This window comes from Ascaphus truei, chromosome 19 (genome assembly GCF_040206685.1).
Source record: "Ascaphus truei isolate aAscTru1 chromosome 19, aAscTru1.hap1, whole genome shotgun sequence".
In the NCBI taxonomy this organism is placed as follows: domain Eukaryota; kingdom Metazoa; phylum Chordata; class Amphibia; order Anura; family Ascaphidae; genus Ascaphus; species Ascaphus truei.
The window spans coordinates 32,853,166-32,870,619 of record NC_134501.1 but is presented as its reverse complement, the minus strand read 5'-3'; the positions used below and the strand labels follow the sequence as shown (position 1 = coordinate 32,870,619).

General features: G+C 44.3%; 1 protein-coding gene across 1 annotated transcript in view; it reads left to right on the top strand.

Annotated features, from left to right (window-relative positions):
* The first annotated feature begins 4,057 nt into the window (after window positions 1-4,057).
* Window positions 4,058-17,454, top strand: part of NRN1L (neuritin 1 like) — a 100,654-nt gene continuing 87,257 nt past the window's right edge. The window contains exon 1 of the mRNA XM_075577102.1: window positions 4,058-4,428. Coding sequence (XP_075433217.1) covers window positions 4,083-4,428 — 346 coding nt within the window. The 5' untranslated portion in view covers window positions 4,058-4,082. The remainder of the gene's footprint in view (window positions 4,429-17,454) is intronic.

Genomic DNA, 17,454 nt, shown 5'->3' with positions numbered 1-17,454 from the left:
AAGTGTAGTGAGTAGCGCGTGAATAGGTCATTAGCCGTTAATTAATAAATAATTGCATGCTCATTTGTGACACCGTCATTACATTAAACGCTCTTGCATATTCATTTGTATGCGTGTCAGCGATCCTGGCATCAGATGTATCCCACACTTATCGCAGATATACATTGAAAGTTATCACGGTGGTATATTAGCATTAACCCTTTAGTAAATATGACAGTAAAATAAGTATCTTTTTTTTACCAATAATGCACAGCGATATTAATATCAGAGTTTAGTCATTTTAAGTCAGCAGCTTCCAACCTTTGCCGACTAATCTGTCTATCAAAACTGTGTGCCCCATATCCCAGGCGGTATAGTGTCCCGAGCTCGTGGGGGGAACACACGCTTAATAAGGCCCCAAACTGCCCCTCGGTGGGGGTATAGCTGTCACTCACTGTGGGAGCTTCCAAAGTCATGCCCCACAATGCCATGCTGCTGTGGATGCAAAGCATTGTGGGGAGCATTTTTGGAAGCTTCTGATGTAAGTGACATTCCCTGTTGGGAATCACTGCTCTAAGCCAGGGGAGCGCAAACTTTTGCAGCTGCGGCCCCCTGCCTTTCTTACCCCGGTTTCTGTGACTCGCGGCGTCATTTGACACGTGTGACATCACACCACATGGCCCTGCGGTGTCATTTGACGCCTCACACTGCCGGCTTAATCCCGGTAAGTGGAGTGTTGCAGGGGCCTCACGCGATCCCCGGCATTTAATTTAAATGCCTTGGGGAAGAGCGCAGGGCCTTAGCAACAGCCCGCACCCCCCCCCCCCCAGAAAAATCTCCCGCCCACCCTTGGGGGTGCGCCCCCCAATTTAAGCACCCCTGATCTAGGCCAATGTGTCCCTACCCATCTATTATTGGTACAGGTGGGAAAGGGTCTCTTCCCTCACAGGTCACTACTTTAACATGGTGTGTACTGTGGTCGACTCTTCATACTGTAGCTTACAAGGTATCAGCATTTGGGAGCAAATGACGCAGCACTGTATGTATTGGACACAAAACTGCAGCTTTGCAGCAAGTAGTATTAGAAACGGCTGTGGCTATGTTACCATGCTCTTCTTACAATGTCTGGGTTTCTCTCTGTAGCAGTGAGGGGTTAACAGTAGCTTTCGATCTTTCAGAAAAAGGTGTATTGATTATTGCTCTGTGAATTTGTTATGTAGCAGCCACACGTTTGCAGACCCAGCAGATGTAAGGGAAGGATTCCTTTCTGCATATGCAGATTATTACCCACGTCCACGCAAGAAATAACGCAGAAAACATAAAGAAGGTAACACGCGTGTCAGCAATGGAGATGTGGTATTGCGGGGAGAGGGTTACATATAAAATGTCATAGAAATATGTGTGCACAACAAAACAAAAAGAAGATTGAGCACACTTGGGGTTAACAATAAAGTATTTTTACTGCAGTGATAGACGTTTCGGTCCTCGTTGGGATCTTTGTCAATATATATATATATATATATTAGGTTATAATGGTTTAAAGGCAGGGTTGCAGACCTGTCTAAGACATGTGAATGTGCTCACAAGTGATATTCTTTATTGGCTATATGCTAACGGTGGAGGTTTTTTTGTTGCCTTTTCCACCCACAATAACTTAAAATGTATATGGTAAACCTACCCAGCCTAGAAATATTGCAAAGCAAGTATAAACCAACCTCACACTGATGATACCCTTTACGGTTGAAACATGTCTGTGAGTGGTTTGACTTGCTTTGCTAGTCCCGTGCTGTGCTTAAAAGCTGTGTGAACGGCGATTGCATTTACTTATACGGGCTCCATGTGAATGGATATTCCAGGCAAAAGGTGACACATTGTGTGCTCATTTGCATGTCATTTCCCAGAATCCCTTGCTGCAGTGGGAGCACTGTATGCTAGGTGATAATGGTTGAAAGGTAAGGTTGCAGACCTGTCTAAGACATGTGAATGTGCTCACAAGTGATATATATACAGTATATATATATATATATATATATATATATATATATATATATATTTAGTTATACGTTACCGTTCCAAGGATTGGTAAACAAGAGACAGCACTCAAAGTTGAAAATCAAAGTGTATTAGTGAAAGCAAAAATACATCCAGAAACCCAACGTTTCGGTCCTACAGAATGGGACCTTCCTCAGGGGGATACAAAGGGGATACACACCCCTTTGTATCCCCCTGAGGAAGGTCCCATTCTGTAGGACCGAAACGTTGGGTTTCTGGATGTATTTTTGCTATCACTAATACACTTTGATTTTCAACATTAAGTGCTGTCTCTTGTTTACCAATCCTTGGAACGGTAACGTATAACTACATTCTCTATATGGGACGTGCACCTGTGGCTTACCAGCACCTATTGGAGTGCCAACTGCCTTATCTGACTATATATATATTTATATATATACACACACACACACACACACACACACACACACACATTGCTGTCCCCTTTAGAAGGGAAAAGGGTTAATTTGATGTGACTGTCTCTTTACCACAATCATATCCTATTTACGCGATCTATTCCTGTACTATATTTATGTTTCTTGGAAGAGAAATAAAATATCTAATTATCACCACATTTGCTTATAATAAGTCATTGTTATCAGGGGCGCTGTTCATAGATCTAATGGTAAATTCCTGCTATTATATCATTTGGAATTTAATGCAAAATCTTTAATCAACAAAACACCACACTCACATCATAGTGTTACACCACACTCACATCATAGTGTTACTCCACACTCACATCATAGTGTTACACCACACTCACATCATAGTGTTACACCACACTCACATCATAGTGTTACTCCACACTCACATCATAGTGTTACACCACACTCACATCATAGTGTTACACCACATTCACATCATAGTGTTACACCACACTCACATCATAGTGTTACACCACACTCACATCATAGTGTTACACTCCACTCACATCATAGTGTTACTCCCCACTCACATCATAGTGTTACACCACACTCACATCATAGTGTTACTCCCCACTCACATCATAGTGTTACACCACACTCACATCATAGTGTTACACCACACTCACATCATAGTGTTACTCCACACTCACATCATAGTGTTACACCACACTCACATCATAGTGTTACACCCCACTCACATCATAGCGTTACACCACACTCACATCATAGCGTTACACCACACTCACATCATTGTGTTACTCCACACTCACATCATAGTGTTACTCCCCACTCACATCATAGTGTTACTCCCCACTCACATCATAGTGTTACTCCCCACTCACATCATAGTGTTACTCCCCACTCACATCATAGTGTTACACCCCACTCACATCATAGCGTTACACCACACTCACATCATTGTGTTACTCCCCACTCACATCATTGTGTTACTCCACACTCACATCATAGTGTTACTCCCCACTCACATCATAGTGTTACTCCCCACTCACATCATAGTGTTACACCACACTCACATCATAGTGTTACTCCCCACTCACATCATAGTGTTACTCCCCACTCACATCATAGTGTTACACCACACTCACATCATAGTGTTACTCCCCACGTGGAACTGTGTACGCTCCTACAAAGCTGGAGTGGCCAACTTCAGTCCTCAAGGGCCACCAACAGGTCACGTTTTCAGGATATCTCTGCTTCAGCACGGGTGGCTCAATCAGTGGCTCCAGGGGTGGTCAACTCCAGTCCTCAAGGGCCACCAACAGGTCACGTTTTCAGGATATCTCTGCTTCAGCACGGGTGGCTCAGTCAACAACTGAGCCACGGATTAAGCCACCCATGCTGAAGCAGGGATATCCTGAAAACCTGACCTGTTGGTGGCCCTTGAGGACTAGATTTGGCCACCCCTGCTATAAAGCATCCTTAGCACCGCACAGCGCCGTGGTTAGGAGACACTATGCCACGCCAAAGGTTGAACGGAAAGAGAGCGGCACAGTTAAATCTCCTGACATGTTATAATGTTGCCTAGAAATGTGTTGCGAACCCCCCCCCCCCCTTTCCTCCCCTAGCAGCAAAAGGGTTAATCAGCTTTAAGTTGCATCGCTGATGAGAGCAGGAGGGCGAAATCAGCAGAGGCAGGTTTATTCCGCCGAGGTTTCGCAGCGGTTGTGCCATTGTTTTCTCACATTTAAATATCAGCTGAGCCTCCCTGCAGCTAACAGACGAGAGAACAGAGCGAGCGGCTCGAGCAGCAGCAGCAGCACAAACCGCAGGCTACAGGAGACGCAGCAAAACCGGGGGAAACAGGAGTGCTGCTGGGGTCTCCCCCTGCCCCTACCACACAGGGGAAGCATCCGTTCCTCTGCAGAACGACCAGCCCTGTCCTTACTCAAGATGCGCCGGTTCTGGTGGAAGTTAAAGTGGGTTATTCTGACCATGGCTTTTCACTTAGGTAAGTTGCAATATACTTGAAGACGAGAGGTTACTCTCAATGTATTATTTCCTGCGCAAACATTTTATACATTTTTAAAAAATTGGTTATTTAATTCTTTTCGTGGGCGCACAGACAGATGTATCCAAGGACGTTTGGTACATAGTTCATTGATTTAGAATTTTAGGAAAGTTTTATCGACACAAAATAAAAGTTCTTGGTTAGAAATCAGCTTTATTTGTAACTGACAGAAAACCGTGCGCTTTTTTTAGTTTAAATGTGCAGGAATAAAAACATAAAAATGACTGTTATTCAGTAAATATACAGCTATAGCAAGGTTCTTTTACCCAAAATATTGCGTTATAACACAGAATATCAGCGTTTCCACGCTGGCAGAAATAACGCAGAATGTGGCACCTTTTCCAACCATAATGTGGAAGTAACAATACCCCTCGCTTGTGTATACAGATGAAGCAATCTGGGGTTGTGTTGTTGAGTTCTTCTATCTTTCCGCTATATTGCCTGTTTCCAAGCTATGTTTGTTATAACTTCTTTAATGACACCAGCTTAGAGGGAACACATCGCTGGCGTTTCTGACACTGCTAGGGTTTTAGGGGAAACCCTTGTCTTTTCCTTGACACCGTAATGTCAGCCGCCTATAGCACAACAATAATTCTCACACGCACTCTTTGTATTAGCAAATGTTATATATTCAGTGGTGTACGTGTAATAATAAGAAAGGGTACGGAGAATTGCTTCATTTTTTTTTATATACAGTACCACAACTTTACTTCATTTTCAAAGAGACGGGGAACCTGGTTCAATTCCCGGTGTCAGCTCCTTGTGACCTTGTCACTTTATCTCCCTGTGCCTCGGGCACAAAAAACATAGATTGTAAGCTCACCTGGGCAGGAATGGTGTCAGTAACAATCCTATGTGCTGCGTACCGCACGCTATACTGTAATAGTGACGCGCTGTGAGTCCCACTGGGAGAAAAGCGCTATATGAAATAATGTTATTATTATTATTATTATTTATTGTGTAACTTTCTGCTTTGAGAGAATAAATACTGCATAAAGCTTTCTAAAATAAGATGACAGGGGGTTCAACTTCAGTCCTCAAGACACCCCCAACAGGATATCCCAGCTTCAGCACAGGTGGCCCAGTCGACTGAGCCTCTGATTGAGCCACCTGTGCTGAAGCAGGGACTAATTGAGGCAACTGTGTGGAAGTAGGGACTAATTAAGCCAACTGTGCTGAAGCATAGATATTCTGAAAACCTGACCTGTTGGGGGGCTTGAGGACTGGAGTTGTGCCCCCCTGTCATAAAGCATTGCCCCAGATTTTCGCAGGCGTAGAATGTCTTACATTCGGATACAGCACCAACACTTTGCTTCAGGTGCTCTGACCAGCGTGTGCTCGCCTCTTACTGTCTTTGCACCTTGTTGCACTGTAGAATCTGAGGGCAAACGGTAATACTGCCTGGTGAGATCTACCAGCTACAGTATATAAGGAAAAGTCTGATCCCCTCCACTGCTGGAAAGAAACCTTTGAAAGTTTACTATTATGCCGTTTTCACTCGTATTTAAAATAGAAATATTGTTTGTGGATACTTATATACACACAGAGGCGGGACCAGGTGTTTGTGGATACATATACACACACAGAGGCGGGACCAGATGTTTGTGGATACATATATACACACACAGAGGCGGGACCAGGTGTTTGTGGATACATATACACACACAGAGGCGGGACCATATGTTTGTGGATACATATATACACACACAGAGGTGGGACCAGGTGTTTGTGGATACATATATACACACAGAGGTGTGACCAGGTGTTTATGGATACATATATACATACAGAGGCGGGACCAGGTGTTTGTGGATACATATATACACACACAGAGGTGGGACCAGGTGTTTATGGATACATATATACACACACAGGTGGGACCAGGTGTTTGTGGATACATATATACACACACAGAGGCGGGACCAGATGTTTGTGGATACATATATACACACAGAGGCGGGACCAGGTGTTTGTGGATACATATATACACACAGAGGTGTGACCAGGTGTTTGTGGATACATATATATACACAGAGGTGTGACCAGGTGCTTGTGGATACATATATACACACACAGAGGTGGGACCAGGTGTTTGTGGATACATATATACACACAGAGGTGTGACCAGGTGTTTATGGATACATATACATATAGAGGCGGGACCAGGTGTTTGTGGATACATATATACACACACAGAGGTGGGACCAGGTGTTTATGGATACATATATACACACAGAGGCTGGACCAGGTGTTTGTGGATACATATATACACACACAGAGGTGGGACCAGGTGTTTATGGATACATATATACACACAGAGGCGGGACCAGGTGTTTGTGGATACATATATACACACAGAGGTGGGACCAGGTGTTTGTGGATACATATATACACACACAGAGGTGTGACCAGGTGTTTGTGGATACATATATACACACAGAGGCGGGACCAGGTGTTTGTGGATACATATATACACACACAGAGGCGGGACCAGGTGTTTGTGGATACATATATATACACACAGAGGTGGGACCAGGTGTTTGTGTATACATATACACACACAGAGGCGGGACCAGGTGTTTGTGGATACATATATACACACAGAGGTGTGACCAGGTGTTTGTGGATACATATATACACAGAGGCGGGACCAGGTGTTTGTGGATACATATATACACACAGAGGTGGGACCAGGTGTTTGTGGATACATATATACACACAGAGGTGGGACCAGGTGTTTGTGGATACACATATACACACACAGAGGCGGGACCAGGTGTTTGTGGATACATATATACACACAGAGGTGTGACCAGGTGTTTCTGGATACCTATATACACACAGAGGTGGGACCAGGTGTTTGTGGATACATATATACACACAGAGGCGGGACCAGGTGTTTGTGGATACATATATACACACAGAGGTGTGACCAGGTGTTTCTGGATACATATATACACACAGAGGTGTGACCAGGTGTTTCTGGATACATATATACACACAGAGGTGTGACCAGGTGTTTTTGGATACATATATACACACAGAGGTGGGACCAGGTGTTTGTGGATACATATATACACAGAGGTGGGACCAGGTGTTTGTGGATACATATATATATATACACACACAGAGGTGGGACCAGGTGTTTGTGGATACATATATATATATATATATATATATATATATATACACACACACAGAGGTGGGACCAGGTGTTTTTGGATACATATATACACACACAGAGGTGGGACCAGGTGTATGTGGATACATATATACACACACAGAGGTGGGACCAGGTGTTTGTGGATACATATATACACAAACAGAGGTGGGACCAGGTGTTTGTGGATACATATATACACACACAGAGGCGGGACCAGGTGTTTGTGGATACATATATATATATATACACACACAGAGGCGGGACCAGGTGTTTGTGGATACATATATATATATATACACACACAGAGGCGGGACCAGGTGTTTGTGGATACATATATACACACAGAGGCGGGACCAGGTGTTTGTGGATACATATATATATATATACACACACAGAGGCGGGACCAGGTGTTTGTGGATACATATATATATATATACACACACAGAGGCGGGACCAGGTGTTTGTGGATACATATATACACACAGAGGTGGGACCAGGTGTTTGTGGATACATATATACACACAGAGGTGGGACCAGGTGTTTGTGGATACATATATAAACAGAGGCAGGACCAGGTGTTTGTGGATACATATATACACACACAGAGGTGTGACCAGGTGTTTGTGGATACATATATACACACACAGAGGTGTGACCAGGTGTTTGTGGATACATATATACACACAGAGGCGGGACCAGGTGTTTGTGGATACATATATATACACAGAGGCGGGACCAGGTGTTTGTGGATACATATATACACACAGAGGCGGGACCAGGTGTTTGTGGATACATATATACACACAGAGGTGAGACCAGGTGTTTGTGGATACATATATACACACAGAGATGGGACCAGGTGTTTGTGGATACATATATACACACACAGAGGCGGGACCAGGTGTTTGTGGATACATATATACACACACATAGAGGTGTGACCAGGTGTTTGTGGATACATATATATATACACACAGAGGTGTGACCAGGTGTTTGTGGATACACATATACACACAGAGGTGTGACCAGGTGTTTGTGGATACATATACACACACAGAGGCAGGACCAGGTGTTTGTGGATACATATATACACACACAGAGGTGTGACCAGGTGTTTGTGGATACATATATACACACACACAGAGGTGTGACCAGGTGTTTGTGGATACATATATACACACAGAGGTGGGACCAGGTGTTTGTGGATACATATATACACACAGAGGCGGGACCAGGTGTTTGTGGATACATATATACACACAGAGGTGGGACCAGGTGTTTGTGGATACATATATACACACAAAGGCGGGACCAGGTGTTTGTGGATACATATATACACACAGAGGTGGGACCAGGTCTTTGTGGATACATATATACACAGAGGTGGAACCAGGTGTTTGTGGATACATATATACACACACAGAGGCGGGACCAGGTGTTTGTGGATACATATATAAACACAGAGGCGGGACCAGGTGTTTGTGGATACATATATACACACACAGAGGTGAGACCAGGTGTTTGTGGATACATATATACACACAGAGGCGGGACCAGGTGTTTGTGGATACATATATACACACAGAGGTGGGACCAGGTGTTTGTGGATACATATATACACAGAGGTGGGACCAGGTGTTTGTGGATACATATATACACACACAGAGGCAGGACCAGGTGTTTGTGGATACATATATACACACAGAGGCGGGACCAGGTGTTTGAAGATACATATATACACACACAGAGGTGAGACCAGGTGTTTGTGGATACATATATACACACAGAGGCGGGACCAGGTGTTTGTGGATACATATATACACACACAGAGGCGGGACCAGGTGTTTGTGGATACATATATATACACACAGAGGTGGGACCAGGTGTTTGTGGATACATATATACACACAGAGGTGTGACCAGGTGTTTGTGGATACATATACACACACAGAGGTGGGACCAGGTGTTTGTGGATACATACAGTATATACACACACAGAGGCGGGACCAGGTGTTTGTGGATACATATATACACACAGAGGTGGGTCGAGGTGTTTGTGGATACATATATACACACAGAGGTGGGACCAGGTGTTTGTGGATACATATATACACACAGAGGCGGGACCAGGTGTTTGTGGATACATATATACACACACAGAGGTGAGACCAGGTGTTTGTGGATACATATATACACACATAGGCGGGACCAGGTGTTTGTGGATACATATATACACACAGAGGCGGGACCAGGTGTTTGTGGATACATATATACACACACAGAAGTGAGACCAGGTGTTTGTGGATACATATATACACACACAGAGGTGGGACCAGGTGTTTGTGGATACATATATACACACAGAGGTGGGACCAGGTGTTTGTGGATACATATATACACACACAGAGGTGGGACCAGGTGTTTGTGGATACATATATACACACAGAGGTGGGACCAGGTGTTTGTGTATACATATATACACACAGAGGCGTGACCAGGTGTTTGTGGATACATATATACACACACAGAGGCGGGACCAGGTGTTTGTGGATACATATATACACACAGAGGCGGGACCAGGTGTTTGTGGATACATATATACACACACAGAGGTGAGACCAGGTGTTTGTGGATACATATATACACACAGAGGCGGGACCAGGTGTTTGTGGATACATATATACACACACAGAGGTGGGACCAGGTGTTTGTGGATACATATATACACACACAGAGGCGTGACCAGGTGTTTGTGGATACATATATACACACAGAGGCGGGACCACGTGTTTGTGGATACATATATACACACAGAGGTGAGACCAGGTGTTTGTGGATATATATACACACAGAGGTGTGACCAGGTGTTTGTGGATACATATATACACACACAGAGGTGAGACCAGGTGTTTGTGGATACATATATACACACACAGAGGTGAGACCAGGTGTTTGTGGATACATATATACACACACAGAGGTGAGACCAGGTGTTTGTGGATACATATATACACACAGAGGTGTGACCAGGTGTTTGTGGATACATATATACACACAGAGGTGAGACCAGGTGTTTGTGGATATATATACACACAGAGGTAGGACCAGCTGTTTGTGGATACATATATACACACACAGAGGTGAGACCAGGTGTTTGTGGATACATATATACACACACAGAGGTGATACCAGGTGTTTGTGGATACATATATACACACAGAGGTGTGACCAGGTGTTTGTGGATACATATATACACACAGAGGCGGGACCAGGTGTTTGTGGATACATATATAGACACACAGAGGTGGGACCAGGTGTTTGTGGATTCATATATACACACAGAGGTGGGACCAGGTGTTTGTGGATACATATACACACACACAGAGGCGTGACCAGGTGTTTGTGGATACATATATACACACAGAGGTGGGACCAGGTGTTTGTGGATACATATATACACACAGAGGCGGGACCAGGTGTTTGTGGATACATATATACACACACAGAGGTGGGACCAGGTGTTTGTGGATACATATATACACACACAGAGGCGTGACCAGGTGTTTGTGGATACATATATACACACAGAGGCGGGACCAGGTGTTTGTGGATACATATATACACACAGAAGTGAGACCAGGTGTTTGTGGATACATATATACACACACAGAGGCGTGACCAGGTGTTTGTGGATACATATATACACACAGAGGCGGGACCAGGTGTTTGTGGATACATATATACACACAGAAGTGAGACCAGGTGTTTGTGGATATATGTACACACAGAGGTGTGACCAGGTGTTTGTGGATACATATATACACACAGAGGCGGGACCAGGTGTTTGTGGATACATATATACACACACAGAGGCGGGACCAGGTGTTTGTGGATTCATATATACACACAGAGGTGGGACCAGGTGTTTGTGGATACATATACACACACACAGAGGCGTGACCAGGTGTTTGTGGATACATATATACACACAGAGGTGGGACCAGGTGTTTGTGGATACATATATACACACAGAGGCGGGACCAGGTGTTTGTGGATACATATATACACACACAGAGGTGGGACCAGGTGTTTGTGGATACATATATACACACACAGAGGCGTGACCAGGTGTTTGTGGATACATATATACACACAGAGGTGAGACCAGGTGTTTGTGGATACATATATACACACAGAGGTGTGACCAGGTGTTTGTGGATACATATATACACACAGAGGTGAGACCAGGTGTTTGTGGATATATATACACACAGAGGTAGGACCAGCTGTTTGTGGATACATATATACACACACAGAGGTGAGACCAGGTGTTTGTGGATACATATATACACACACAGAGGTGATACCAGGTGTTTGTGGATACATATATACACACAGAGGTGTGACCAGGTGTTTGTGGATACATATATACACACAGAGGCGGGACCAGGTGTTTGTGGATACATATATACACACACAGAGGTGGGACCAGGTGTTTGTGGATTCATATATACACACAGAGGTGGGACCAGGTGTTTGTGGATACATATACACACACACAGAGGCGTGACCAGGTGTTTGTGGATACATATATACACACAGAGGTGGGACCAGGTGTTTGTGGATACATATATACACACAGAGGCGGGACCAGGTGTTTGTGGATACATATATACACACACAGAGGTGGGACCAGGTGTTTGTGGATACATATATACACACACAGAGGCGTGACCAGGTGTTTGTGGATACATATATATACACAGAGGCGGGACCAGGTGTTTGTGGATACATATATACACACAGAAGTGAGACCAGGTGTTTGTGGATACATATATACACACACAGAGGCGTGACCAGGTGTTTGTGGATACATATATACACACAGAGGCGGGACCAGGTGTTTGTGGATACATATATACACACAGAAGTGAGACCAGGATTTTGTGGATATATATACACACAGAGGTGTGACCAGGTGTTTGTGGATACATATATACACACAGAGGCGGGACCAGGTGTTTGTGGATACATATATACACACACAGAGGTGGGACCAGGTGTTTGTGGATTCATATATACACACAGAGGTGGGACCAGGTGTTTGTGGATACATATACACACACACAGAGGCGTGACCAGGTGTTTGTGGATACATATATACACACAGAGGTGGGACCAGGTGTTTGTGGATACATATATACACACAGAGGCGGGACCAGGTGTTTGTGGATACATATATACACACACAGAGGTGGGACCAGGTGTTTGTGGATACATATATACACACACAGAGGCGTGACCAGGTGTTTGTGGATACATATATACACACAGAGGTGGGACCAGGTGTTTGTGGATACATATATACACACAGAGGTGGGACCAGGTGTTTGTGGATACATATATACACACACAGAGGCGTGACCAGGTGTTTGTGGATACATATATACACACAGAGGCGGGACCAGGTGTTTGTGGATACATATATACACACAGAAGTGAGACCAGGTGTTTGTGGATATATATACACACAGAGGTGTGACCAGGTGTTTGTGGATACATATATACACACAGAGGTGGGACCAGGTGTTTGTGGATACATATATACACACACAGAGGTGAGACCAGGTGTTTGTGGATACATATATACACACACAGAGGTGAGACCAGGTGTTTGTGGATACATATATACACACAGAGGCGGGACCAGGTGTTTGTGGATACATATATAAACACAGAGGCGGGACCAGGTGTTTGTGGATACATATATACACAGAGGCGGGACCAGGTGTTTGTGGATACATATATACACACACAGAGGTGAGACCAGGTGTTTGTGGATACATATATACACACACAGAGGCGGGACCAGGTGTTTGTGGATACATATATACACACAGAGGTGTGACCAGGTGTTTGTGGATACATATATACACACAGAGGTGGGACCAGGTGTTTGTGCGCCCGGGGCAAGTTGTGTACCCCACCCCCTAATTTATAAAACCAAGGCAAAATAAATATATGTTGCAATACTTATTTAATATTAAGCAATTATAGTTGTTGTATGATTTGTTGACATGATAAAGGAATATGTGATTGCTGCTGGGCCGCTGTACCCTATATGACTCCGGCTATATGCGCTGATACTACCTGTGCTAGAACTGCTGATTATATGCCTGGAAACTAGCATGTACTGCTCTATGATCTGCCGACCCCCTGAGTGAGCATAGTGCACTATGACAGGGGTGCGCAAAGTGGGGGGCACATCCAGGATATTTTTTGGGGGACGTGGCGGTTGCAGAGACCCTGCTTTCTTCCTCAAGGCATTTAAATTAAATGCCGGGGGAGCGCACGAGGCCTCTGCAACCTCAACGTACCGGGATTCAGCCGGCTTCTGGACGTGTCACCATGGCAACGCACGTCAAATGACGCCGCGGGTCATGTGACGTCATGTCACATGACCCACAGCATCATTTGACACCGGTTCACCGGCAAAGGGGGGGGGCGCGAGTGCTTGGGCTGACAGGCAGGGAGCACTGCGCAGAAACTTTGCGCGCCCTTGCACTATGATACACTAGCTATTTGACTTACTGAGTGGCTACGTGAGCATCGCCACGGCTTGGTCTGCAGACATGGTGGTATGAGTAACTCGCTATGTGTCGCGCGTCGGTTATCCGAGTAAATCAGCTTTCTGTCGCTGCTATTCTTGCGAGGGCTGTGTGCCTGATATGAGACACATCACACGTATTAAATGCTGTAAACTCATGTGCGCTGACTGGAATGCGGCCTCATAATATTTGTTTTCTTACATACCGCTAATAATGTACATCCCAGTCAGGCAAGAGTTTTTAGCCTAAAGAGCTTACAATCTAATTATGAGGCAAAGAAAGTTAAACGAACTTACCCAAGGCCTTCTGACAGGGGGATTCGAACCTAGTCAACCAGCTTCAAAAGCCATGTTCTTTTGATTTTATTGTCATTTTTATTTAATAAGGCATGGAGCTTAAATATTCACATGGCAACACCCAAGGTTTGTTGTGACTTTCTCCGCTCAAGGATAGATCTGTTTTCCAAGCAGATAACAAAGAGCCTTATCAGAAAAAAATATCTGATCTAATCGTCTCAAGTACGGTTCTTGGACACACTATTGTCACAGTGAGAATGGCTTAGCGGCCATATAAATGTAAGCGTTGGGCTCGGGGGGTGGGGGGGGGGGGGGATTGCCCTATCGGGCGTTCAGGATTTTCCCAGTGGGCCGGTGCTGCTATTGCCCACAATAATTAAACTGATTTCTGGGGGAGAGCGCGGGGCCTCTGTAAAGTTTGGTTACCATCTCCTGCAGCGATTTAACACGACGATGTCACATGGTGATACGGCGCCATGACAATGTGACATCACATGGCGTTGCGTTGTCATGGAAACGCGTCTCCGCGTGACGTCACGATGTTGAAAGAAGAGGAGGCCCCGGGTCGGTGGCTGCCCGTATTCCACCGCTGGTGGAGCTTATTATATAGGAATAAAATACACAGTTTAATAAAAACTAACTATAGTATGGGGAAGGAATGCAAGGGGAACTGCAGCTAGTGGAAAAAATAGGGTAACCCCAATTATCGAGGCCACTACCAGGCACTATGGAGTGTGTTTAGGAAAGAAGGTTTGACGCCAGTATATAGGTGATGCAGGTAATAAGGCAATATATGGGTATCTCCGATACTAACAAGGGGAGTGGGGTACTGGAAAACCGGTTAGAGGTACAAGGGGACACCTCCCAAGGGGGCGCCCCCAAGTAAATCACGGCCCGGCTACCAATATATCCTCACCTGTCTCCCCTGTGTATCGCGTGGAGGTCCCTTGAAAGCCGTTCCTGTTTGCGGCTGCAAGCTTGATCCTGGAGGTCCCTTGAAAGCCGTTCCTGTTTGCGGCTGCAAGCTTGATCCTGGAGGCTCTGTGTGCTGGGATTCTGCTTGCTCGCGTCTGCGTGCCCCAACCGGATATGACGTCACAGATGAAAAAAATAGAGATTGCTTCCGAGGTTCACAGCACCTTCACTCAGCCAGTTGTATGAATATAAAAAAGTTTATTCCGGCCGGAATCAACCAAGACTGGGAGCTCAAGCACTTCTTGGTGGGGTGATGGCCCAGTATGATAGGTGTTCAGGGTGTGCTTACTGTCCAAATTATGTCTATTTGGGTATCATTACCCATTATAGAAAAATCATTAATATAAAGTTAATTCAAAATATCCACACTGTGTATTATAACATTTATTAAGTTTTGAGAATTAATTCTATGTTACATTATTCATTTATTTCTATGATTATGTAAGCTATAATTCCTATCCACTTTCTTTCAGATTGAATTAATTGATTAATTATTATACAATTTATTAATGTTTTATTTATACCAGTATTTGAACATAATGCTTTGTATGATTTTGATTTTAATTTTATACAGCATTAGGCTGTCATTTTAATATTGTATTGCAATGTATGCAATTTTTGCATGTCTGTATGTCCCTTCATGTAGTGAGCGATGTGATATAAACAGTCCTATAGTATAGCGAATCACCTAATTGATTTCAGCAGTGATAATTTATCTGACCTTAGGAATGATTGGCTGTTGATCTAGCTCTCTCCCTATATGAACTGGGACATTGTGCATGAACAGCACTCTTTGAAAAAGTCCTGGCTTGGACGAAACGCGTAAGAGGGTTCATGCTGTTGTACATTACTGGTTACTAATAAACTTTTTTATATTCATACAACTGGCTGAGTGAAGGTGCTGTGAACCTCGGAAGCAATCTCTATTTTTTTCATCTGGAACTGCAGCTAGAATTGGCTTTGTATTAAACTCACAAACGGTATTTACACCAGAACATTAAAAAGAAAACAGTTTCTTGCATTTGTATGTAGTATGAAGCTAAGCAAGAAACAGTCCCCATTCATGCAAATATAGTGAATGCCACAGGAGCGATGAAAGCAAACATCACAGGGGCAGATGAATCAGTCCACATGCAGAGAGAGAGTGAGAGAGAGAGAGCGAGAGAGAGAGCGAGAGAGAGAGCGAGAGAGCGAGAGAGAGAACGAGCGAGAGAGCGAGAGAGCGAGAGAGCGAGAGAGCGAGAGAGAGACAGAGAGAGAGAGAGACACAGAGAGAGACACAGAGAGAGAGACAGAGAGAGAGACAGAGAGAGAGAGAGAGAGACAGAGAGCAGCCCAGCCCTGATGGTTTTAGTTGATTAAAAACCCAGGGATAACAGAACTGTAAGCTCAGAACACGGCTCTCACCATATGGTGATGGGGAAGTCAGATCAGTAATCAAGCTCCCAGTCTTGAAGATTAAACATCCTCTGTAATATTCTCATGGGAATAGGAAGGGGAATGGACGTTATGTTTTTTTGCAAAGGGTGCAATGGTAGAGAGAGGAAGATATATGAAAAATCAATTTGCTGTGGCATATTATCCGTTCGGGGGATGTTTGCAGGCCCCTTTGGCAGGGAAGGGGTTAGAAGGTATCCTGGTGCACATACTGGTACAATAATAGGTCAGCTCCCCCAGGCCAGGAAAGGGTTGTGTGAGCAAAAATGGTAAACCACTAACTGCATTGTATGTTGGAAAAATTGGAAAGAATTAAAAGTTTAAAAGTCCCGATTGTCATTGCGAGGTTCACTGTGTCCTATGTCATTTACAGCTGCTCACTGTGATGGTGAGGCGGTAACCATGCTCACAACAAAGGTTAAGCTCACTTGGTTACCCCTGATCCATGTATTGGGGTTCGGGAGTGTAAGCTCTTGAGCCCAGTGTT